Here is a 26,899-nt window from a genome sequence, read left to right as displayed (position 1 = left end):
CTAAAGACACCCCAACTATTGGAGAGCATTAGCCTTCTTCAATTCTCTTGGGTGTTAAAACCAACAGTTGACACCAGTTAGAGCCTACACCCCTGGGTGTGTAAAACTAAACATGGGAGGTGTCACATCAAAGACCTCTAAATACCAGGCTTCACTTGGGTTCAACTGAATTGAACTGTGAAGGCAGTTCTTTGTTCTGCTGAGCAGGGCAGGGCGGGGCAGGGCAGGGGCAGCGCTGGGGGATGGGGGTGGAGGCAGAGGGTGCAGGGTTAGGAGTGATGTCTCCAGACTGTGGACAAATTGGCAGCTCGCTCCTCCTAGCTCCTGCTCTATTCAGACGTGTGCCTCCTTCTCCCTGTGCAAAGCAGTCAGCTTGCTTCCTAGGCTTTGGAACATTGAGCCATCTTTCAGGCTAAATTTATCATTTGCAGCCAGCAGGTTGTAGCAACACTTCGACATGTAAAGTTGCCTGGCTGCACAGATTGGTGGGTCTCCCCAGCATTTTGCTGAATACTTGATTTCAGGTTTCAAAGGCTTGGCATCCCCCTCCCTCTTATAATTAGGATAGTGAGAGAGGCAGTTACAAATACTTGGTATATTTAACTCAACATTGAGTATCTAGATAGATATTCCCCAAATTGAGTTATGAGTAATGCCTTCCAACAACTTAGAGCCTTGAGAAAAGTACACAAATAAAAACTGCATGTGCAGACTGTGGTCTTAAAACCTCAGCAGGGAGATGGCAGGCAGAGCACTGTTGGTAATGTTCCCCAGGGGCTGGGCAGTGCAGACAGGCACCGTGGCTCTGAGCCAGCTAGCACAGCCCAAACCATGCAGCCGGGTAAGGATAAGTTAACTAAGGGCACATCAGGAAGGACGTAAAGAGGCAAGAGAAAGGGCGGGAGACCCAACCGTTATAAGTCAAAATCTGAGAATTTCTCTGCAAGTCTAAGGACCAAGACGGAAGGCACTAACTATCTAGGTGAAAGTCAAGGTAGAAAGAACACAAGGAGGCCGGCAGGAGCTGAAACAGACGCTCAAGAGAGGTGGTGGGTGTTCCCAGCTTAGCAGTGCCGAGCAACAATAAGACCACTGGTCTAGAAGACTGCATATTGTTTGTGGCCCCATGATGGAAGCTGCGGGTCCCATCCAGCTGTGTCCAAGCATGATTCTATGGAAGACACACCCAGTGAAAGAAGCTACAGCTCCTTCGAGAGATTTGTTCTCACTTCCTGCCACCAGGCTGATAGGTAATGCCAACCATGTCTTTTCTCAGCACAGCTAGAACTGCACAATCAACTTAAGGGCTCAAAAGACTGACATGGCACTCCCAACATTTAGGCTGCCATGAACATCTTATCCCATATGGCAAAGTGCAAAGAACATATAGTTGGAACCAAATAGTTCTGGATTCGAATCCCACCACCTCCTGTCTCTTTCCTCAACCAAGAGAGTAACGGGGAAAAATTCATGTTCTGTGTGTTTATTGTGGGAATATAGAAGTTGTCACTTTGGGTCAGAGCCACCCATGCTCCACAGTGTCATTTTCTGTTGGACAGCAGGCCCAGGGAACGTGCCAAGAGAGGAGCTTACTCTTCACTCCCATCAGCCTCAAAGGTTAGGTGTATCCCAGCTTCTCTTTTTCGCCATTTATGGTTCCATCATAGATCTGTCCAGAATTCTTTTTGATGCTTTCATATTTCCTGCCCATAGCACTTCCCCAGGGTTGTGAGTTCCTCAAGTTTTATTCCCTGCTGTGTGCATAGGAGCTCACCCAGTGTGCCCAGAGGCTGAGAAACTGTGGCTTGACAGAAAATCCATAAATCTCCGACCCTGATAGGGTGAGGGGCTCTGTTCTGTGGTGAAATGCCCAGCCTATGTGTGAACGTCCGTCACCTGTCAGATGCCTCTGTCGTTCCCAGGCCAAACACAGTAACGGCAGCTAAAAAGACAGCTACACCTAATTTCGGATTCCTGAAAAACATCATCCTCCCCAGCGCTTTCCCTTCCCTCTTAGCCTTCTTTCCCTGGGAGATGTCCGATGAATGTGCCTCATTCAGCTTCATATATCCAGAAAGCATGTCCATCTTTCCTATCCTTTGGAGATGAGCTGCTCTTCTCCAAACTCTTTTCCACATGCCAACTTTGGGGCCACTTCATTCATGCATGCTTGCATTCATTCACTCAGTAAACATGGACTGAGCTCTCTGTGTGGGGAGACACAAAGGCGAGTAAGATCTAGTCCTGCCCCCAGGGATCTCACAGTGCACATTGGGGGAGACTAATTACAAGACGTGGTCAGGGTAGTCATTGACAGCATGGGATATTCCAGCACACCTAAAGCAAATGGGAAGTGTAGAGAAGGCTTCCAGCCTGAGCTGGCTCACAAAGGACTGGTAAGGGTTGACAAAATGGGGGGAGGCAGGTGTTCAGGGCAAAAAAAGAGGGTGTAAGATATAAAGGCCAGAAGCAGCAATGGTGTGTAGCTGGATGGGAAGAAGGGAGGTAGAATACAAGCCACTTGGTGTTGCTGGAATTTCAGTGAAGAGCTAGAGAGATGTGGCTAGAGAAAGCCCAGGCTGGACTCTGTGGACAATAGGGAGTCTCGGTGATTCGGGCAGGAAGGGCCATGGTCAGATCTTCATTTTCCACGCATCCCTGGCAGCTGAGGGGGCGTGGGTTGTGCAGGAAAGATAGGATGAGCAATGGGGATGCTGCTGGGAGCCGTGGCCATGGTCCAGGTGGGAAAAGATGATGACCTGATCCGAGGCAGGGGGAGTCGAGATTTTTTTTTAAAAGTAGGGACAGTTATAAGAAATATTTAGGAAACAAAATCAGTGAGACTTAGTAATAACTAAGATGATTAATAACTCAGCTGTAGAGAGTAGAGGAGAAGAAATCAGGTTTCCAGCTTGGCTGACTAGGTGGATGATAATGAGACTGAATGAGGAAATGCTGGCTAGAGTTAATAATAGTAGTAGTAGCAATAATAATACTAATACTAGCAGATAGCACCTATTAAGTTCTTCATCTGTGCCAAACACTTTTCTCAGCACTTAGGACATTATTTTATTTGTCCTGCACTGAATCCTGCAAAGTATCCCCGATTTTATGGCTAAGGAAACTGAAATTCAAAGAAGTTGAATTTCTTCTTTCTTGGATCATTTTACTGAATCCATTTAGAGGCAGAACTGCGCTTCCCCACTGTCCCAAGCTGAACACGGCCATGGGAGGCAGGAGGCGGGACGGTCGTGTGGGCAGGCTAGCCCAGGCTCAGGGAAAGGAGAAGCCACGGCATGTACGTCCCCAAACCCAGATTCCCTCCTGGAGCTGATGGCTGCAGAGCAGGGAGGGCCGGTCACAGGAATGAGGGCATCTGGGTCCCCTGGGCCCAGACTGACCATCTCCCAGGGGCTGACCCCGAATTCTGTCCCAGGGCGTTAGCAAAGGGCCCCCACAGCCTCCCTGTGGTCTGTGGCTCTCAGCATAGTCTCCCCTGACAGCTTCCCACCTCCCTTGGCAGAGGGGGCTGTGTCTCTGGCAGTGGTTCCCGGGTGGGCCTCTCAGGAGCCCAGGGAGGCTCTCGTCCTCCCACTCCAGCCATCACTCCCTCCTGGAGAACCTGGGGGAGACAACAGCCGCTCTGCACTGGCACCTGAAGCTACTCACCTGGTTTAATGGGCTGAAATGGGATGCTGAGGGGACTGCTCCCCTCTCCCCACCACTGCCCAGGCCTGGCTGCCCCACGTGTACGCCAACAGCCAGGGCATGCAGAAGAGAGAGCGAGGCCCAGGAGACCTGGGCTCTAGTTCATGCTTCGCTATGAACTTGCTCCATGACTCTTTCCCCTCTCCGGATGTCAGTTTCTCTTATTTATAAAATAAGATGATTGGACGTGATAAAAAAAAATGCCTCACATTTGAGGAGCTCTTTGCAGTTCCAGACTCAGCAACCCCGTATTTCTGTGGCCGTTCCGTGCCTGAGGACTTTGGGCAACTGGTAAGCCAGTGGGGACTGCCTCTGATTTGGGGGTTTACTCAGATACTGGGGTACCTTCATTTATTCCACCACACTCTGCTGCAGTGGGAGAAAGTCAAGAATGGATCTCCATAACAGCCCCAAGCCTGCAGAACCTCTTGGAGAGATTTTGTGGTGAACGGAGGTCCTTTCTGGCCTAAAGGCCAAGGATTCCACAGATTCAAGTCCTTTCTCTTCTTTAGTGTCACCCAGTGGTCAGGGAACTATTAATAATCACACCAAACCATAGGCAGGAACTGCACCATCCTGGGGACAAATGATCCCCACGTGTATCGCCAGAGATCCCCTAGTTCGGCCACGCCATTAGCGCCAGCCTTAGACTAAACCTCAAAGAAATCAGACTGCAGACAAGCAGCCCTGGAGTCAGGAGGCTGAGTTCTGGGCCCGGCCCTGTCAATTTGCTGTGTGGCACGAAAGCCGGGTGATGTCAGCTGCCTCTGTCAAACGAAGGGTTTGAACTAAACGTGGTTTCCTCCAGCTTCAGCAGCCGGCTCCCTTGCTCCTTCTGGGTCCTTCCTTTTTGGTAAAGATGGAAATTCAGGGGAGGTCCTAAGGGTAGAATGGCCATCACTTCCCTCCTCCACTACCACCCGGAGACAGGTCCCCTCCATGCCCAGGGTGGGGATGCTCTGAAATGTGGACGGATGGCCTTGCTGTCCCATTTTTGGCTGTGCCATTGACTAGATCTGAGGCGCTGGGCAAGTTATGTAGCTTTTCTGAGCATCCCTTCAAGAACCCTGGGGGTGGTCCTGCTTGCATCTCTCAAATGCACTCTGTGACCTTGGCCAAGGGCGCTCACTGGTTACAAATGTGAGCATGAGAAAGGACCTCATAAGATCATAATCCGACGCGCTCATTTTACTGATGAAGATGGGGCCCAGAGATGCATTCTGCCCTGCCCAAGGATGGCCAAAGCAGGACCACAATGTTGGCCGCTCTGCTGGGGCTGTCCCCTTGACTGCACTTGCCTCTGCCCCAGCACAGCACAGCTCTCTCCTCCCCCTAAGGACTCAGGCCCTCCTCAACCTTTAGAAGTCTGTGTTTATTTATAAAGCTGTGCTCTCCTTCCAGCATCTGAGAGCATTTTACAGGCATTAATTAAGGAAGGTTCACAGCAAGCCCAGGAGGGAAGGAAGGGTTTGTGGGGGACTCTTTAAAGAACCAGTTTCTCCTGCTGGGTGCCTCTCCCTGTTTTTTCTTTACTTCTCACTCTCCTCAGTACACACTCACACACACACACACACACCGGTGTGCACACATACACACACATACATAAAGATACACACACGTGTGTGCACTCATATAAACACACATATGCGCACACACGCGCATCCTCACACATACACACACCTAGCCCACTGCCAGAAGCTTTCTAGCATCCTCCACTGCAAGCCTCTGCTAACTCCGTCACTGATTGCATCTCTGATGCCTCCGAGCCTTTTCCCTTGTGGTCTCCCCCAACCAGCGGTACCCAGTGGGTGCTCCATGGTAAGAGAGTCCCTTCACCCCATAGGACCCTCACCCCACACCCCTCCTCTTCCCAAAATCCACTCCTAAACGTTCTGCACACTTCAGCTCCTCTCCCACGCTGTGCAGAAATAATCCTTTCCCCCTCCCATTAAAGTAGGAGGGGTTCGGAGAGGAAGGCCAGGACCAAGAAGGAAGGCACTCCAGTATTGGCCACTGTATCAGCTTCCAAAGTCCCACAGCCTGGGGCCTGTAACAACAGAAAGGTATTCATCACAGTCTGGAGGAGAGAGGGCTGAGATCCAGGTGTCAGCAGGGTTGGTTCCTTCCAGCCCGAGGGCCTTGAGGGAGGATCCATTCCAGGCCCCCGGCTTCCCTTCTGATGGTTGGCTGGCGGTCTTTGTCATTCTTTGGTGCCCTGAGCTCTGCCTTCATCTTCACATGATGTTCTCCTCCCTGTGTGCATGTCTGCCTCCGAGGGTCCACTTTTCATAGGGACACCAGTCACATTGAATTAGGGCCCCCCACCCTCCTCCAGCATCACCCTGTCTTAACTAATTATCTGCAATGACTCTATTTACAAATAAGGTCCCATTCTGAGGTACTAGGTACTAAGACTTCAACATACGAATTTGAGGAACACACAGTTCAACCCAAAACAACCATAGCACTGAAACCAGGGGTCCTCCTAGGCTAATTAGTGTCTGTCACTGCGACCTGAGTGACTCGCATGAGAAATGTTCCTGTTCAGACACGGAGCTTATGACCCAGTGACGAGTGGCTGAGGCTCCTTACATAGCTTTGTATGAGTTTCTTCTAAACTGGCCTTGGTGTATATGCACTCATTGCTAAACACACAGCTCAGGGTTGGTCTGGTTTAACTGCCAGAGAGGACATTGGATGTGGGAAGCTTTGCCCTGAGTGACCAGAGACGCGGACTCTGCCTTGCTTGCACCTGTCACCGTCTTGGATTCCACTCTTGACGTTGATCAGGCTAGGCGGCCTGCTCTTGGCAATGAGCCCAGACAGAGACGGTGTCCACAGCGACCCACTGCCTGCTGACTGCAAAGACTCCCAGGGCCCACTTAGGTTCAAGTTTCTAAAGCTCACCTGCCTCCACTACACGGCTACTGTTGCTCTCTTGTTTCCACCTTTTCTGTCCACTTCTGTCTCTTTCTACCTTGGGCACACAGAAAAATTGAATTAATCATACTCTTTCTTGTTTTATTCATTTCTTTCCTCCTATATCCAAACCACACTCCAGTCCCTTCCTTCCTAACGGGCCCCCACAACCATCCTCTTGAGTCCATATGGACTCAACACCTTTAATTATGAGGGAAATGCAGACTAAACCCACAGTGTGACTCCACACACACCCACCAAAGTGGCTGAAAATAAAAGGCTGACAATATCTTGAGTTGGCAAAGGTGGGTATCCATTAGAACTCACATATGCTGTCGAAGGAAGTGTCAAACGACATGTAGGGGACCGTGCCTACTATCCTATGACCCACTCTTGGGTGTATACCCGAAAGAAAGAAATCAAAAGACATGCACAAGAATGTGCATGGTAGCTTTATTCAGAAGAGTCAAAAAACTGGAAACACTCGAAGGTCTATCAATAGGGTCCAACAACTCCAAAGTTCACATGACTGAATGTCATACGGAGATTTTAAATGAACATAATGATGAGTGGAAGAAGACAGATAAAAACGTCTGGGAAGACTGCATACTGCATAACTCCATTTATATGAAGTTCAAGAAAGGAATCTGTGACGGTGGGAGTCAGAATGATGGTCTTTCTGGGCTCCATGAGAGACCCATGCTAATGTTTTTATATCTTAGTCTGGGTGGGGGATCCAGACACACTTACACAGTTATTTATAGAACTCACTAAGTTGTACTCCTAGAGTTTATTTAATGTGTGTCTGTCATACTTCAATTAAAAAATAAATGCATGCATACAAAATTACACATTTTGTGAGGACACATACAAACAAAAAGGCCATAGGATTGTAGGCTGTCCCCTCTGTGACATGGTGGGTGTGTGTCGTGTCATATTGTGGTTTTCATCTGCATTTCTCAATAGTGAAGGGGATTAGGTACATATGCCATGCATGTGGTTATTGGCTAGTCATATATGTTCTTCTGTGAAGTGCCTGATCAGGTTTCTTGCCCATTTTTTAATTGGCCTTTTTGCATTTCCATATTGATTTGTCTTTGTTCTTTGTATATTCTCATATAAGTCACTTATGTGCTCCCATACTTTGTTCACACAACCCCCCACTGCTCTGTGCATTCCCTCCTGTGTCCTATGACTGCACTGCGGGGGCTGGAAGACACTTGATCCAGGACACTTGCGTTCTCACACTTGATAACATGCAAATCGTCCTACAGAATTTCCGTCTCTCCACACTCCACTGATGCTAGGATGTGTTAACCTTCACTCCTTTGTGCTTAAATATTTCTTTTTTTCTTTTAAGATTTTGTTTATTTATTTGACAGAGAGAGACACAGCGAGAGAAGGAACACAAGCAGGGGGATTGGGAGAGGGAGAAGGAGAAGGAGAAGCAGGCTCCCTGCTGAGCAGGGAGCCTGATGTGGGGCTCCATCCCAGGACCCCAGGATCATGACTTGAGCCGAAGGCAGACGCTTAACGACTGAGCCAACCAGGCGCCCCTATGCTTAAGTATTTCTGTCCTGAAGCTGAGCTCTCTTGTATCAATGCAGGAGAGCCAGGGGGAACAGCTCCCAAACTCCAGACAGCGCACTGGGGCCCCCTAAGGAGACTCAGGGCCTCCCACCCCAGACAGTTGGATTCAGAGCCTAGGAGCCTTCATTTCCCACAAACTCCCTAGATGATTCTGTATACACCCAGGTTTCATTTACTCAAGAAGTATTTATTGAGCATTTACTAATGCCAGGTACTGATTTAGGCACTGGGAATAAAGCAGTGAACAAAGCAAACAAATGTTCCCTCCTTCAAGGAGAAAATGGATAAAAAGCAAGAGAGACAAGTAAAATCTTCAGAATATTTGAGAGAGAGACACACACCAAGGAGGAAAATTAAGCAGAGGAGGAGAATAGCAGGTTCCGAACGAGGATTACAGTCTTTGACAGGGCTGCTGGAGGGTCTTGGTGAGAACCAAGCGTTGAATAAGGACCTGAAGGAGCTTCAGGAGTGAGCCCCGGGGGACTCTAGGTGAAGAGCAACCAGGCGAGGACACAGCTGCTGCTCCCTTACTTGTTCAGTCTTGGCGGCCTCTCACCCGCTGGCTGCACCCGGAGCATGCCTCGCCAGACCAGTAGCCCTCAAACCTGTGCGGAGGCCTCCCGCCAGCTGGAGGCAGGCCCCGCCGCCCACGCTCAGCACCCACACCTCGCTGGTTGATCACGCAATACCTGTCCACCACTCCCTTCCCGCATCCTATCAGACCTCAGTGTTTTGCGTATCCTTCGGGTGGCCACGTTCCTCTGGGGAGGTGGGTCCCAGCCCCAGCGGGGAAGGGAGCCAAGATTGCTTTAAGCTAGTTGTAGCAGTCCCCGTTCCCTTGCCCATTGCTCCTTCAGGGCCTGAGCCTGGAATGCAGTCTGGCTGTTGAAAAATAAAAGTCTGCTGGATGATTTCTGCAGCAAATGTGCCTCGCAGGTAAGAGATGCCAGGTAAAACCAGTCCTTCATCTCCTTCAAGATGTTATCATGTCTGAGCGTCATGCCTTAAACAATGGCTGCCATCTTGTGACCATGAAGGGAGCTTAGATTGAGAACATTCCAAAAAACAGGATGACAGGGAAGAATGATGGAAAGAACTTGGATCTTTGGTGACATCTTTGAGCCGCTGCATTAACCAACTCTGGAACCATCTAGAGTTCTTTTGTAAGATATTAAATTGTCATCATTTATGCCAGTTGAATAGGGGTTTTCTGTTACTTTTGGTCAAAAGCACTAACTGATGTCCACTCCATTCCCATACCCTGAGCATATTTAGGACATCCTTCCAATAGCTCCCTGAAGATAAGAGCTAGGCAGAGTCTACTCTCCGCTCTTAGGGCCTAGTAGACCACCAGCTATTTGGGATACACTTGGGCTTGCTCTTAGACTTCATCTGCCACCACAGCAGTATAAAGTGGGTTGTGTGGAACAAAGAGCAAAGATCCAGGGAGAGTTAGCTTCTCCAGTTCTGGGTCCCCACACTACCCTATTAGGTTGGAATTTTTTGTGTCTGCCTCCTCAGCAGCCTGTGAGCTTCCTCCGGAGCAAGAAATTACCATCATCCTCATGGCTCTGAGTCCTCAGGGCCCTGCATAGCGCCAGGTGCATACTAGGTGCTCAAGAAAGGTTTGCTGAGTGTTGGCAAGACACGAAGAGCCATTGAGAAAGAGGAAAAGAGGAGAAACAGAATGGGGAGGCAAAGAGAGGAAATCGAGGAGGGTTAGGGAAGTGGGAGAAAGTGAGGAGTGGGGTCCCAGAGGACCATTTGCAGAAAAAAAGTGTGTGTAGCATGGCTTCTTCGTGGGGACCATGAAGGAAGAAAGCAAGACTGTGAAACTAAAGGATGGAGACCCAAGAGACCCAGAGGCCAGTGGTCATGGACAAGTGAGCCTGAACACACACCTAATTATCAGCAAGCCCATCTGGTCCCTCTCCTCCCTCCCTCCCATCTGCCTCCCTTCCTCCCACTGCACCTCCTCTCTCTCTCTCTCTCTCTGTCTCTCTGTCTCTCTCTCTCAGAAATGAGAACATGGCTGATGCTTATAGGGATGAACCTCTAGCTGTGCGTAGCTCTAGCTAAGGTCCCCCAAAATGCTTCGGGGATTCATCAGAACCAATAACTGCCTTTTGTTTCCTCACCCCCAGCGCTCATTCCGCCGCTCCAGAATAGTTGCTGACGCCAGCAGAGGAAAGACTGCACAGATGTCACCCACCCCCACCCCAGGGATGTGCTGCAGGCTTCCCGTGAGACCGCCTACCTGCATCATGGGTGACTGAGCAAGGACTGTGGCCAGGGGTACGGGGATTGTGACAATGACATGGAGCACCGTGGTGACCACAGGACTCAGAGAGCGCTTGCCAGGCAGCGCATCATCTCACATCCTCCCGACACCTGCAGGGCAAGTATCACTACCTTTCATTCTACTGAGGAGGAAATTTAGGGCTCCCCCTCCCCCCAAATGAGAGCAGTTCCAACTCTCATTTGCCGCTTGACCTTCTGTGGCTTTGTTTCCCCAATGTAGAGGCAGAAGCCCCTTCCCCGATCCTGTGGGGTATTCCCAAGGGTGCTGTGAATTGGAACATGAGCTCCACAAGGCAAGGCACGGGACTGGCCCTCTGGAGGATGGCTGGCCAGTGGAGCGAGAACCCATTAATGAGGGCAAGTTACTCTTCACTGAGCATTGGCACTTCATTCAGTTTCTTGACCCGAGTAAATTGACAAAGCTTTGCCTGACTCATGAGTTCTCCCCACTCAGAATGGAGTAGATGAGAACTGCCTAAGGTCAATGGGTTCATCTCAATCCCACAGCGGTGCCACTGGTGAGCCATACTTTCCTTGCAGAATGCTTCAAGAAAGCCCTGGACAGCAGGCCTGGCTCCTGCAGGGTCTCCTCGCTTTGCTTTGCCGTGGAGAGCGCCGACCCTGGGTGTTGGCCACCAGTGGGCCCTGACAGGCCCTGTCTGGCCTTTCTGGAATGCCGTCCCTGGGAAGCTCCGCGCTGCAATTTCTGAGCAAACTTCCAGCCTGGACCAGGTGTTTGTCACAGCACCCGGTCTGACTCTCTAAGGAAACACTGCACTCCCTGCCAGGAGCCGCGCTCACCACCCACCCTCACTGCTTTCCCCCCTCTCCCCCCGCCTGCGGCCACCCTAGGACTTAGCATCGGGGCTCCTAGCTGAACACAGCTATGTTTCGGCACCTGCTTCCAGAACCTTGCTCTAGCTGGCGCGGGCCCCGGTATTTTTAATGACAGGGCCAGGTTCTGAGACTCGCATTGCTGGAATACGGCCGAACAATTCTAAATTTAAGCTTCTGTAATTTTTTCGGAAATAAGTGGGACTTATTTCCACCCCCATCGTGGCTGCCAGGCCAGGTGCTCATTCTGACATTGCTGGGGTGGACGTGACCCAGGCAGGCTGCAGGCTGCCCCCACCTCTGCAGGTGAGATAGACAGCGGACTTCTAAGGGACTCTCCCAGGATTCCTGCCCCCTCCATGAGAAGGCACCTAGAGGTCTCTCCCTGGAGTGCTGCCCAGGGCCCCTCTGCTCCCCACCCCCTTTTCTCTTCAGCCTGGTCTCACTGCTTGGGGCCAGCTTCCTGCCTGTCCTGGAAGAAGTAGAAACACTACAAACAGAAGTGACTCAGAGGTCTTTCTAAGTGACGCGATCCTAGCAGGAGAGTCTCCCGCTGAGGACAATGAGGTAGTTTCCAAAGGGAGCCACATGGTTTCCACTTTTCCCCATGGAGAGACTCCTGGACACTGCCTGTTGGCCTGACGTGATGAGAATGGCCAGGACCCCTTCACTGGGGCCCACTGACCTCAGCCCCAATCTGCTCTCCATCCTTGCCCCTACTTTGACAAACCCTTTACAGTGTGTCCCTGGCCCATCTTCCTCTTCTTTTTTAATGTAGTTGACATATAACATTTATTAGTTTCAGGGGTACAATATAATGATTTGATAGTTGTCAGACTGTGAAACGATCTCCACAGTAAGTCTAGTGAACAATTTTTTTTGTGATGAAAACTTTTTTTTTAAAGATTTATTTATTTTTAGTGAGGAGGGGCAGTGGCAGAGGGAGAGAGAGAGAGAATCTCCAGCAGACTCCCCACTGAGCGTGGATCCTGGTGCGGGGCTCGATCTCACGACCCCGAGATCATGACCTGAGCTGAAACCAAGAGTCAAGGTGCTCAACCGACTGAGCCACCCAGGAGCCTTGTGATGAAGACTTTAAAATCTACTCCCTTGGCAACTCTCAAACATGCAGCACAGTATTGTTGACTATAGCCACCAAGCTGTACACAACATTCCAGGATTTATTTATTTTCTAGCTGAAAGTTTGTACCTTTTGATCCCTTCATCCGTTTCACCCACCTCTGACCCCCTGCCTCCAGCAACCACCATCTGTTCTCTGTATCTGTGAGTTCAGTTTTTATATTCCGCGTATAAATGAGATCATACAGTATTTGTCTTTCTCTGTCTGACTTCTTTCACTCAGCATAATGCCCTCAAGTTCCATCCATGTTGTCACAAATGGCAGAATTTCCTTCTTCTTTATGGCTGAGTAATATTCCATCTTATATATAAAATATTCTGTTGGCCCTTGAACAACATGGGTTTGAACTGTGCAAGACCCACTTATATGTGGTTGGTTTTTTTTTTTAATTAAGATTATTTATTTATTTATTCATGAGAGACAGAGAGAGAGAGAGAGAGAGAGGCAGAGGGAGAAGCAGGCTCCCAAGGAGCAGAGAGCCCGATGCGGGACTCGATCCCAGGACTCTGGGATCATGACCTGAGCCGAAGGCAGACGCTCAACCATCTGAGCCACCCAGGTGTATGTGGTTGTTTTTAAAGAATGGATGGCAAAAGCCGCAAGGCATTTATTCACGACTGCCCACCCCATTCTCCACAGAACCAAATCAAAGGTGACTGGCACAGAGGTTGCACCTGCTGCCCTTGAGTGGCCAGGGAGGCCATAGAGGTCATTGGCAGCCCCCGGGCAGGACTGGGCAGACCTGCAGGTCACCTCATGTGCCCACAGGGTGGTCAGATCCAGCGCCCAGGACTGGCAGGCAGGAGGCTGAGCTGAGCGGAAGAGTGGGCCCAGACAGCAGGGGTGTTGCCATGCAGAGCACTCCAGCACCTTCCTCCCTGGAGTCTGCCTCATGCCAGTCTCTGGGGCAGCTCAGGGGAGCCATTGGCCTCTGGCCACTCTCAGGCCACGTGAGAACCCCTGCCTGCAGTGGTGCCTTGGCCCTGTGACTTCCCGAGGCTGGTGCCTCCGTGTGTGGCCACAGCTGCCCAAGGCCAAGGGCTGCACCTCCAGGCAGCTGTAACTTCAGGCCACTGTGGCTGCCCACGGCCTGCCCAGTGGCTGCCACTGCGGAGCCACAGCCACAAGGCCAAGGAGTAGTGCCATCCTGGACCCCAGCCTGGCTATATGCAGATTTTTCAATAAACACATGTATAGTACTATAAATGTATTTTCTCTTCCTTATGATTTTCTTTCTTTTTTTTCTTAAGATTTTATTTATTTATTTGACAGAGAGACACAGCGAGAGAGGGAACACAAGCAGGGGGAGTGGGAGAGGGAGAAGCAGGCTTCCCGCCGAGCAGGGAGCCCGATGCGGGGCTCGATTCCAGGACCCTGGGATCATGACCTGAGCCGAAGGCAGACGCTTAACGACTGAGCCACCAAGGCACCCCTACTTTTCCTACTTCTTCTTCTTCTTCTTTTTTTAAAGATTTTATTTATTTGACAGAGAGAGACATAGCGAGAGAGGGAACACAAGCAGGGGGAGTGGGAGAGGGAGAACCAGGCCCTTGCCCAGCAGGGAGCCCGATGCGCTCAATCCCAGGACCCTGGGATCATGATCTGAGCCGAAGGCAGACGCTTAACGACTGAGCCACCCAGGCACCCCCCTTATGATTTTCTTAATAACATTTTCTTTTCTCTAGCTTCCTTTTTGTGAGAATACAGTATATAATACATATAACATACAAAATATGTGTTAATGGATTATTCATGTTATTGGCAAGGCTTCTGGTCAACAATAGGCTATTAGCAGTTAAGTTTCTGGGGAGTCAAAGGTTATGTGTGGATTTTTGACTGTGCAGATGCCCCAACTCCCACTTTGTTCAAGGATCAACTGTATACACCACATATTCTTTATCCATTCATCCATCGACAGACACTTAGGTTGCTTCTATGTCTTGGCTATTGTAAATAATGCCGCAATGAATATGGGGTGCACATATCTTTTTGAGATAGTGAGGAACCCCCACACTGTTGTCCATAGTGGCTGCACCAATTTACCTTCCCACCAACACTGTATGAGGGTTCCCCCTTCTTTTTGTCTTTGAAAATAGCCATTCTAACAGGTGTGAGGTAATATTGTGGTTTTGATTTGATTTGCATTTTGCTGATGATGAGTGATGTTGAGCATCTTTTCATGTACCTGTTGGCCATCTGTATGTCGTCTTTGGAAAAATGTCTATTCAGATTCTCTGCACATTTTTCAATAGAATTGTGGTGTGCTTTGGGAGGGGGTGTTTTGGGTTTTGGTTTTGGGGGGTGTTTGTTTTGTTTTATTGCTATTGAGTTGCATGAGTTCTTTAAGTATTTTGGATAATAACCCTTTATCAGGTATATGATTTACAAATATTTTCTCCCATTCTGTGGGTTGCTTTTTCATTTTGTTTATGGTTCCCTTCGCTGCATGGAAGCTTTTTTGATCTTTTTTTTTTTTTAAAGATTTATTTATTTATTTGAGAGAGCGAGAATGAGAGAGAGTACATGAGAGGGGTTAGGGTCAGAGAGAGAAGCAGACTCCCCGCCAAGCAGGGAGCCCGATGCGGGACTCGATCCTGGGACTCCAGGATCATGACCTGAGCCGAAGGCAGTTGCTTAACCAACTGAGCCACCCAGGCGCCCCATGGAAGCTTTTTTGTTTGATGCAGTCCCACTTGTTAAATTTTGCTACGTGGACACATCTGACAGACACTTTACATATGGTTTTTTTTAACATATGTTTTAATGTGTATGAAATTTCCCTTCATCTGTATGTGCTGCATACATGTGCTTGAATGTGTGTGTGTGTGTGTCTGTATGTGCGAGTGTGTGCTTACTAGCCTCCCAAACCACTAAGGCCCTGAGGTACTCTCTGAGGTTGGCACCTTGCTTCTTGCCCCGAGGATTCAACATCTTACCTTTGCACAGAACATCATATTCTCGCGTCCACCATCTTACATGATCCCCTCTTACAAGAATCATCCACATCATTGTATATAGATGACAAAATTAAGAGGTTCAAGTTCTAAATCGTGCAGGTGACTAGCAGCAGGGCAGGAATTAGAAACCAGATGTCCTGATCCCTAGGCAGATGCAGGCCTTTCCGGGGCTCCGAACTATGAAGGCCAAGGAAAGGCTCCCAGACACCATGGGCCCTCCCGCCCTGCAACTGAGTCCTCTCCGTCTCTGCCCTTCCGTGCATAGCTTGTCTTCTCCCCTGAAAAAGAGGGGGCCTACCCTTCGCCAGTTCCCCTTAAAGTGTCCTGGGAGGTACGGTCTGCCTGTCAATCCTTATACAGGAAGAGAATTTATATGTAGATGATGATAGAGAATGTTTTTGAGGGCCAAGTGCTGATTCTGCTTCACATGCTGAATCTCATTTACTACTTGGGGATTGAGGGGGACGTGTTGCCCACATCATACCCATTCTCCTGTTCTTCCATGGTAACAATGCCCTGCACCAGGCAAGACATCAAGATTTATTAAACCAGGTGGAACAATCCTGTTCCCATATTTCCAATCTACCTTGCCACCCATTGTGATTATTTGAGCCACTTCTGGCCAATGGATCAGAACCCTAAGTCTGCTGGCAGAGGGGGTGAGTGAGATTCTGGGAAAAATTTTTTTTGCCTTGTGTTAAAAAATGAACAAAAGCATCTGGCATGGTGCTTCGCTTTCATCTTACCTTGAACTCAGGCGTGATGTTTGGAATGGCAGTAGCCCTCTTGTGACAATAACAAGCATAAGGATGAAGGCAGTAAGCAAAGGAGGAAAGGGCAGAAAGAAAGAGCATATGGGCCTTTGGGGGCATCGCAAAGCAGTAAACCAAGACCCGCAACGGTGACTCTGAGCCCACTCGGTCAACAGATGGACCAGGTTTGAGGAGAGAGAACTTGCTTCCCAGCCTGTGTCTCCACAATGAGGCTGCCATCCCTGTGGACAGTGTCACACTGCCACACTCTCTGCATGTGGGAGTCCTGAGTCCCCCAGAACCAGAACTGGGAGCACACACTCCTGGCTCATCACAAGCTCTCACTTGTTGGTAAAATGAGGGAATTACTGGCCTGTGGCTGGTGCCTCTCAGCAAGCACTGCTTCTGGTCCTTCCTCTCCAAGCCTGTTCCTTGCAGCCTGAATTGCCTCTTGAGAACTCCCACATTCCCCCCAGGGCTGCGAGCAGGAGGGAGACGCAGGGAACTGTGGACTTTCACCAGATCCTTTACCACCAAGTCCGCCCCACCTTCCCTCAGGGCCCTCCTCCTGCGGTTGCTTTCTGCCTCAGTCTCCAACCCCCTTTCCTGCCCGAACACACACACACACACACACACACACGCATGCACACTTCCTCTAACAAGCCACCTGGCCAGGTATTTAGAGACCCTGCAGGCTCCCCAATGACCCTCTCCAGCTGCCTGCCTGGCCAGCCTCTAATTAGCCTGGTGCCCTCTGCCCTGATGCTTTGATGTGCCTCAGACTCTCCAGACAGAAGTGACGAGTCACTGGCCTGATGTCCCACAGGCAACTGCCCTGGCAAATCCAGGCTGCAGCCAGGCTGACAACCGGGTGTCCCCTGCATTCACGCGGTGCTTCTTTGTGGTCGGGGGGCAGGTGGGCGGGCGTGTGGCCGGGCTGGGGGAGGCGCGTTTGAGGGAGACCGTGGCACTTTGTTAAGTGGCCTTGTTCCTCCCTCCCTTCGCATTAGGAGTAAGAAGTGGCCGAGCCATGATTAAAGGCACTGGGAATCTGAACATTTATTTTCCTTTTTAAAGCTCTAGAGTCCAGCCAGAGCTAGTATTTTTTAGCAATGGAAGTTTTAAAAATGGGAAGCAGCCTCAGGAAGACAGAGCAGGGTGTCCAAACTCTTGGCTCTGCTCAGGGCAGCTGTAGATGCTTCCCCTTTTTTTCCCCACTTAAAAAAATTGTGGCTAAAAAAATCCCACAAAATTTACCATCCTAACTGTTTCTGAGTATACAGTGCGGTAGTGTGAAGTACGTTCACATTGTTGTGTGACCAAGACCAGCTGCCAGAATTCTTTTCATCTTGCAAATCTGAACCTCTGGACCCATTAAACACTAAACTCCCCAGCCTCCTCCCCCAGCTCCTGGCAGCCACCATCCTACTGAATCTGACTACTCTAGGTACCTCACATAAGTGGAATCATACCTCTCTGGTCCTTTTGTGTCTGGCTTATTTCACTTAGCATGATGTCCTCAAGGTTCATCCAAGTTATAGCCTGTGTCAGAATGTCCTTCCTCTGTGTATATTGTATGGATACACCACGTTTTGCTTGTCCATTCATCCATCAATGAACAGTTGAGTTGCTTCCAGCTTTTGGTTATTGTGAATAACATTGCTAGGAACATAGGTGTACAAATATTGTAGGTGTCCTTTGTGATGTCCTCTGTGTCATTTGAAGATGAAATGAGCCACTCAAGACTCATTTGCAGAAGGAAAGGGCAGTGAATGTCTTTGCATGGTTATGTGGTGGTTTCCAGATTGAGTGCAGGGCCCTGGGAGGGGAGGACGGGGAAGAGCAGGCTGGACCTGGCCTGACCCCCCACAAACTACCTCTTACCAGAGCACCTCCACTTCCAACCATTCGTCCACTCCACACGTGTTCACCTACTTGCACTGAGCACTGGTTTAGGAGGTGGTAGGAATGCAGCAGAGAGAAAATCAGACCACGGTACCTTTCTTCTCAGAGGCTACACTCCAGTGGAGTGGACAACAGACGAACACAAGTCATAAGAAAATGTGGTATGTTTGATGGCAACCCCTAAGCAAAAAAAATGCAAGGAAAGCCAAAAGCAAGATGATGCTGGGAAGAGAGATAGGAAATGTTGAAGACAGGCAAAATTTTAGATCCTGTAGCCACAGAAGGATTTACTTACTGATAAAACATTAAAAAAAATGGAAATGTCGGGGCGCCTGGGTGGCTCAGTCGGTTAAGCCACTGCCTTCGGCTCAGGTCATGATCCTGGAGTCCCGGGATCGAGTCCCGTGTCGGGCTCCCTGCTCGGCGGGGGGTCTGCTTCTCCCTCTGACCCTCCCCCCTCTCATGCTCTCTATCTCATTCTCTCTCTCAAATAAATAAATAAAATCTTTAAAAAAAAAATGGAAATGTAACTCACCCACCATAAAAGTCACCACGGGAAAGTGGTTTTCAGTATATCCACAAAGTTGTACACCACACCCACCATATCTAATTCCAGAGCAACGTCATTGTACGAGGTGATTTTTGCGAAATATCCTATACTGGATATCTTCTATCTGCTCCTCCCTCCGTACTCTCTGCCTCTCCTGGCCCGGGAGGTGGACCTGGGGGCAGGGGGCTACATCAACGGACTTCTTCTTTGGAGCCTCCAGGTGGCTTTAGCAGCTGGGAGCACCTACAGGAGATGAGAGGAGGAAGACTTACTCCTCAAGTCCCCTCTGGGTGGGGTCCGCACAGGTGGCTGCATCCCAAGGCCACCGTGGGATGTCATCTCCACAGAGCTCACTTCCTTCCCCTCGTCCCTTGGGGCCCAGGGATTGGGTGCCCACTGTCTGCAGCCTGGGACACAGCAGTGCCCCGTCCATACGTCTGTAAATAGCCCCCTTCTTACCCTCCTCTCAAGCCACTCAATTCGAGTATGCCATCTCTTCCTGCCAGGGACCCTGCCTGACAGAGGCCTGATGGCAGTGAGAGAGCCAGCCGCCCAGGGGCAGCGGGGCAGCAGAGACACAGCGGGGACTATTCAAAGGCCCTGAGGTGGGAGCGGCCCAGACTCGCTCAAGGAACAAGATGCTGCTGTGGAGGGGGCCTCTGAGTGAGGGCAGACAGCAGAGACAGGCCAGGGAGGAAGCCAGGTCAGCCCATGGAGGGCCTTGTGGGCTGTGGCAGCAACTTTGGCTTTTACCCTAAGTAAGATGGGTAGCCACTGAGGCTTCTGAGCAGAGGAGCGACATGGTCTGACTTACAAAAGGAGCCCTCAGTCACTGTACTAAGAATAGACTGAAGGGGGGAGAGCGGAGGGAGGGAGCCCAGCTGGCAGACAGAGGCCCAGCAGGAAGCATGTGGGACACTCATACTGGGATAATTGGAGGAAAGTTTCTTTACAAAGGTGTGGATGTAGAGGAAACACAAGAGGAACCCACGGCTTAGGAGCAGCTGAGCTGTTCACACTTTCCAAGTCATGGAAAGGAAGCAGCTACTACTGGAGCCTAAAGTGAGCGTGATGGTCAATTTTGTGTCGGCTTCACTGGGCCACAGGGTGCCTGGACATCTGGCCAAACAGTATTAGTCTGTGAGTGTGTTTCTAGATGAGATTAATTTTAAGTTGACAAACTTGAGTAAAGTAGATTGCCCTCCCTAATGTGGTGGGCCTTGTCCAATCAGCTGAGGGCCTGAATAGAACAAAGGCTGATCCCTTCCATGAGTAAGAAAGAATTCCTGCCTGAAAGCCTTCCAGCTGGGATATTGGAGGGTTTTCCTTCCTTCAGACGTGAGAAACATCACAGCTCCCCTGGGTCTCAAGCCTGCTGGCCTTTGGGCTGAAATGACATCATCGGCTCTCCTGGTTCTCAGGCCTTCAGACTCGGACTGAAACTATCCCATCCACTCTCTTGGGTCTCCAGCTTGCCAACTATAGAGCTTGAGGTTTGTCAGCCTCCTTAATTGTGTGAGCCAATTCTTTATAATAAATCTTTCTCTCGCTATATGTGTGTATAGAGAGAGAGAGAGAGAGAGAGAGAGAGAGCCTGGCACAGTGCCTTGTATACAGCTGTGCTCATTCATAGTCACAGAATGAATGAAGGAAAAATTGATGTGAAATGGTGAGAAACACTGATTTGTCATACTCCGTTGTAGAATTAAGCCTGGAGACCTGATTTGTTCCATTGTCTGCCCTTCCATTGCTCAGGCAGGGAGAGCCCAGAGATGAATGAGCTCCGGCTTAAACCTAGCCCTTGAGGAGCGAGTGACCAAGGACATGTGGATAGTCACCAAGTAATGTAAAGCGAGGGGTATGTGGAAAGAGGGGGAGAGCAGGAGTGGGGTGGAGGGGAAGGAGGGCAAGGGCAGAAGAGGGCAGGATGCACACACTTCTCACCAAGCTTCACCCTGAAGGGGAGAGCTTGGGAACATTCTCAGTGACCAGCGCTCACTGAGCAATGAGCAAAGTTGTACCTTTGTCGTGTGCGCACAAAGGAGCTTAGCTTAGCTACCAGACTCTTTTCTATCTCTTACTTTCCTGTTCTTTTTCCTTCCCGTCCCCCTGTTCCCCGTACTGCCACACTCGTAAATCGATACTTTCCAATAGAGAATTACAGCAGGGGAGATTTGAGTCGTGTTTTAGAAAGAGCTAATTTAATCCCTTCATAATCTAGGTATAGTCTAACTTTTCCCCAGCCTCATCTCCTACTGTTCCTTTCTCTCTTCCCTTACCCCCAACCCTACCACCCTCCCCATCCTCCCTTATCCCTGACCCTACGACCTTCACTGTGGCGGTTTTAAAATATGTCTGCAATTTTGACCCTCCTGTCACTGAGAGGTAGGGACTGTGTCTCCTTGCACTGAGCCTGGGTCAAACTCGGAGACTAGCTAGCCAATAGAATAGAATTGAGGTGATGCTTTGGGACTTCCACAGCAGACCACAAAGGGCGTACAATAGCCACTATCTCTCGGGATTCTAACTCCTGGAGCCCAGCCACCATGCCGGGAGAAGCCCTAAGCAGCCCGCGAAGAGGAAGTCGGAGCAGGCCATGTGGAGGAAAACTGAGTCCCCTGGCCCTTAGCCCCAGCCGAGTTCCTAGCCAACAGCCAGCACCAACTTGCCAGATATGCAAGTAAAGCACCCCGGAAGTGGATCCTCCAGCCCCATTAAGCTGTTCCCGCTAACACTGTGCAGATAACCTTCCCTGCTGGGCCCTGCCCCCAAACTCACTCATTAACTAAAGAAAGTATTGCTTTTATGTTAAGCCACTAAGTATAACTTAGTATATGGATAACTGATATTCTCACTATTTTCCAGCAAGTATATACAACATAACATGCCCATGGTTTCCTTCTTTTGTTCCTTCTGTTTCTTATATGCTGTCGGGTCCTTATCACCATCCATTGAGGAGTCTCCAATTGGTCAACTCCTAGTCATCAGTTAAAGCCCAGTTCAAATGCCTCTTTCACTGTGTCGGCTTCCCTAAAATTTCCCTCCTCCTTTTTCCCACCATAAGGAAAAAATAATGTTCCCTCTACGATGTTTCTCAAATACCTCACTTTTGCACCACAGAACTTAGCTCGCTTTCGCTGAGTGTTTGAGGTCGGTCTTCCTGTATAGACTCCGAGTATCTATCTCAAGTCCCATGTCCAACCTTCGTGCCAGCTCTGTGTATCACATCTCCAGGGCCTGGTGAGGGGCCGACACCAAGAAGATGTCCTAGGAAAAGTGAGTTAGGTTGGATTAAATCATGAGGGGTTTGAGATGAAAGACTGACCAAGAGAAAGTTGGAATACTCTTTCCCTCATGGCCCTTAAAAAATAAAGCCACAGCATCCGTTCCCTCCTCGCTGGCAGGAGGGAAGGTAGGGAAGCTCCATCCTGGCCTACAGCTAAGGGATGAGCCCCTGAAGGTTCTGAGTTTCAAAGACCTATCCTAAGGCCTGATCATTCCCTTGGCTCTATGCTCTGCTCCCACGCCTCATTTTACTCCTGCTAAGAAATCCCCTCTCTGAAGTTACCGGGCTCTCAAGTCCTCTGCCTTCCCCCACGTCCCCCGCCCCCACCACAATCCCTAGTATTTCCCAATATGCCACCGTGTACCTCTGAGCCACGGTCCTAACGAGCAAAATGGGCCAGAGTCAATAATGCATACAAAGCAATATATTTCAGCATTATTTAAAAAGTGTTTGTATAAATAAATAAATAAATTAATTAATTAATTAATTAATTAAATTAAATAAAAAGTGTTTGTCTCTGGACAGCTGGTTAGGCACTTGTAGGGTGAACTACCTTAGCGGGTCTTTCAGAAGACATCACATTACTCACCATTGTAACATCAGCGTTTTCCTTTACAAGTACTTTGAGGTCTTCCAAAGGAAATCTAAAGGGCTGGGCGGGACCTGGACCACTGCCCCGTCTGTGAATGAGCAAGATGAGCATGGATAGAGCTTTCTAAGCAGCTTCCTTGCTTAGCACATTGGAGGAAGTCAGCACCTTCAGTGAGCAGGTGCCCAAAAGTGGGGGAGGGGCCAGGTTCTGTGGGGTCGGAAGCTTGCAGAATTTGGGGCCGGTTATCTACAGTAGAAAAGGAATACAAATTATAAGTACAAAAATAGATATAAAAGCGAATATTTAGAATGAAAAAAAATCACTCAAATTTACACATTTTAAGAAGGCTTCCTGATGAATACCACAAAAATCATAAAACCTAGAAAAATTACACATTCTCCTTATTTATTAATTGCCCCATATGCCTGTGTAGTACTTTTTCTAAATTTGTAATGATTTGTAATCTGAAAAATATGCAAAACTCCTCTGAAATTAGGCATTCACGGGAACAATTCGAATGCATATAAAAATCGCTGCCACCTTATACTGAACCAAATAATTGTGCAACCAGATTACTCTGATGCCACAACATTGACTTATTGATGACTATGTGTAGGAGTTTTGTCACTAGAACACTTGCTTCTTCAGGCATTTCTCTGCGTTGGCGGCAATGCTGTGTGTCATTTTGCTGGAACCAGCAGATTTCGTCAGGATAGGATGCCACAGATACACTAAAAGGCATGCTGCGACGTGTTCCATGTACCCTGGGACTTCACCTGCGGTGCTCAGGTGACACCATCACGTGATCGGACCCACAGACACAAGCATTGTGATCAAATTCTGTTTTGTGTCACCCCTGTCTGAAGAGAAGACAATGTAAGACCTGTTTATAATTACAGACATTCAACACGGACAACTTCCCTCACACGAGAGAACTGGTTGGCAATTGTACTTGTTTGATCTTTGGAAGAATCTGCCAGCCTAGCTTCTGGCTCAGTGTATCTCAAATCTTATTTTTCCCTGCCCTCCCACGTACTTCCAATGGCGGGTGCTGTGGGACACTCACACGGTGACAAACTTGGGCTGCACCTGCCCATCTTGATGCACAGTGATACTGAACACGGGCAAGAATGAGAGTGTTCCTGGAAGCCAGTCCTACACCCGCTGCTTGCAGATAACTCGTCTCTACAAGGAAGTGGCACTGAGCTACAGAAATATATCCCTCCAAGCCCAAATTAAATGTTACCCCAATTCAACTTCCTCTTAGCCGGATCTCCCAAATGCCCACAGGCACTCAGACATCACCCACCTAACAGAAAATCAGACAGAGAAGTGGGAATGGCAAGAGACGGAGCTATTAACCACTGGTAGTTGGACTATCTTACTTTTGCAAGTAGAACCGAAACATTTGGGCAGAGGAACGTGCTGCTCCTTCCAGGAGGGGCCCTGAGGCTTCCTCGGCTTCCCAGCAAATATGTCCCCTAGCCTCAAGCCAGGAGCACACGGGGGGGTGGGGTGGGGGACATAGGATGCTGACATCATCGATGGCCTCGTCAAAAGGCAGCAGGCTTGGAGACAGGAGTCCCAACTCGGTCCCTGAGCCTCCCTGTGCCTCAGGGGCCCCCTGAAAACAGGGATGATGACACTGACCTCCCGGGATGGCTCTCGGGTTTAAAATGCCAATTTGTGACATCTCTTGGTAAGTCAGAGCACTGGACAAATGTCCCCTGTGGTTCTCGGACCAGTGTGCCAGCCTCTTCCTCCCCTTGGGTCCAGAAGGAACAAGTCTACAGAAAGAGCTCTGCCTCTTTAAAGTACGAGGTTGTGCTCTGAGCCCTAGTGGAATGAACTGAGCCCTGTCTTCTGGAATCAGGGTAATCCTGCTGAGGTCACTTCTGCCACCTCCTCCTCCCTGCTGTCAGGCAGGGGATTAGAGGAGAGGCCAGCAGATTAACGGGTTCATTTTGTCATAACCGCGCCCCCCCCCCAGATCATCAGCCCCCTCCTGGAGCCTGCTGGTCAGGTGGGGCGGCTTCCCTGTGCACTCTTCCTCTGCAGGACAGAGAGAAGCCCCTGCCCTTGCCAAGCGCTGTAGCAAGACAAGACTGGAAGCTGGGGGAACCCCAGCTTGCCAGGACTCGGAAGGCAGAAGGCCTGGGGACGTCCCAAGGATCTGGGTGACAGGCGGACAGAGCTGGTGGTCAGAGGCCACTCTCTTCTCTCCCTCCCTTCACCCTGAGCCCCACAGAGACACCATGCCAGGACTCCCCAGGTTCCACCTAGACACCAGCGCACCCCACCGCAGGAGGCCCTGCTGCCCGTGGCCAGTGGCCCGGGCCTCCCTGCCGAAGACCGCGGTCATGCTGTTCCTGCTGCTCTCCAGCACCTTCGTGTCCCCCACACACGGGCAGACCAAGATTCCTCTGGAAACGTAAGTGTCAGCCCCCACCCCATAGAATCCTCTGGCCCTGGCCTTCCTTTCTTCCCCCTGGAGAGCTAAGCCTCTGCCCACCCCCCTACCCCTGACCTCTGGCCTCCCTCGAGCTCTCCCCTGGGGGCTTGCACTGCCCAATGTCCCTTTCCCTCCCCTCTTCCCACTGGACTCCCATTCTGGAGCCCCGCCTGCCACTGCGCGGACGCCCGCCGGTTTCAGGCAGAAGTGATCGCTAGGGCCTCACGCCTCAGGAAGGCAAGCAGCGGCTCGAGCACCTGCAGGCCAGAGGGAGGCTCCTTCCAGGATAATCGCTGCGATTAGGCCACTGGGAGTGAGGACTGTGCTGGCTCAAAACGATCACCACAGCTCCCTAAGGATTTGTGAGGAAATTGGGGTTTTGACACTCTGAAAGAGTATAGCAGCTCTGAACCGACCAAATGGCTGATGCAGCCAGGAGCTGAGTAAAATTGGACTTTGGTTGTCGTCTTCCTTTCCTGCCTCCTTCCAGACCCCCTTCTGCATCCTGTCGCTCAGACCAGCTCCAGGAAAGAATCTGCTATCAGTCATGTGCACTTTGGTATAAAGCGGAATTGCTGGGAATGTCTGTTTTTCAGTCCTTTGCTCTGGCGGGCCTATTAAAAAAAGACATGGCCGAGATACGTGGGGGGCGGAGCACCCCAATGGCAGGGGCAGCTCACTCAGTCCATACCCGGGTCTGGCCACTCAAGTCCAGCATGATGGTCAGGCTGCCAGAGCCAGCTGCCAACCTCACGTCTGAACAGCCCTGGGGACCGGGAGGCTGAACAATGCGTGTTGTGTGTAGCTTTGTGGGCGGTGGATTTCAGCAGCACTCTTCACGCTGGGTTGCAGAGCCTCTACTAGTAGTTTCGAAGCCTGGCTCGGTGCTGCGCGGTTGAGGAAACAAGCTCAGAGAGGTTAGGCGACCTCCCCATGTTCACGTGGGCAGTAAACGGAAGTGTCAGAATTTAAACTCAAGTCAGCTTGACCCACACTTCCCCCACTGCAGGGCCGTATGACTGTCTGTTGCTGAGGGAGATGTTGAGAATAATTTTTTCTTTTTTTTTTTTTTAAGATTTTATTTATTTATTTGACAGAGAGAGACACAGCGAGAGAGGGAACACAAGCAGGGGGAGTGGGAGAGGGAGAAGCAGGCCTCCCGCCGAGCAGGGAGCCCGATACGGGGCTCAATCCCAGAACCCTGGGATCATGACCTGAGCCGAAGGCAGACGCTTAACGACTGAGCCACCCAGGCACCCCGAGAATAATTTTCTATCCTCAGAACGCACACCAACTAATGGCAGAAGGAGACATTGGGGATAGGCTAAGTGCTGAGTAAAGGTAGCTGGAATCCAGGTCTTGGTTGTGGAGAACTGCAGACTGGACCATCGACGTAGAAACCTCGACAGTTGGCCGAGATTATTGGCCTTCAAACCTGCCTGCATCTGCCCCCACCCTCTCCCCTGGAGCCGGATCTCTGCCAGGCCCTTGACACCAGCCCTCCTCTCTCCCCTGTGGAATCCCCCGCTCAGTCTTGTGCACCCCAATGACACCACATCCCCTCGCATCCAGCCATGCCCTCCCTTCCCACTCAGCCCTCAGCCTCCACCCCCTCCCAGGCTCATACTGCCTTCCCAAATCTGTTCCCACCAAGATCCCCAAACGTTTCCTCCCTGCCCAATCCACTAGACATTCCTGGCCTCCTCTCCCTGGACTCCCTTTTCCTTGAATCTCCACGACTCAACTTCCATGACAATGAGCTCTCCTGGGTCTCCTGGGTCTCCTCGGGCACCTGAATGAAACTTCTGTCCTCCTCAAGCCATCCTTTCCCTCTGCCTGCCCCTGAGATTGTTGGTGTCCCCCAGGGTGTGTCTTCTACTCACAGCTCTTCTCATGCTACACATCTCCTTGA

The 26,899-nt window shown here is 50.2% G+C and overlaps 1 protein-coding gene across 1 annotated transcript in view; it reads left to right on the top strand.

Annotated features, from left to right (window-relative positions):
- Positions 1 to 24,687: 24,687 nt before the first annotated feature.
- CACNA2D4 (calcium voltage-gated channel auxiliary subunit alpha2delta 4) overlaps positions 24,688 to 26,899 on the top strand; it is a 123,895-nt gene continuing 121,683 nt past the window's right edge. The window contains exon 1 of the mRNA XM_035028532.1: positions 24,688 to 24,966. Within this exon, the coding sequence (XP_034884423.1) occupies positions 24,791 to 24,966 (176 nt within the window). The 5' untranslated portion in view covers positions 24,688 to 24,790. The remainder of the gene's footprint in view (positions 24,967 to 26,899) is intronic.

Source organism: Mirounga leonina, unplaced genomic scaffold (genome assembly GCF_011800145.1).
Source record: "Mirounga leonina isolate KUSES-001 unplaced genomic scaffold, KU_Mleo_1.0 Mir_201, whole genome shotgun sequence".
NCBI classification, from domain to species: domain Eukaryota; kingdom Metazoa; phylum Chordata; class Mammalia; order Carnivora; family Phocidae; genus Mirounga; species Mirounga leonina.
This window is presented reverse-complemented; position numbering and strand designations above follow the sequence as displayed.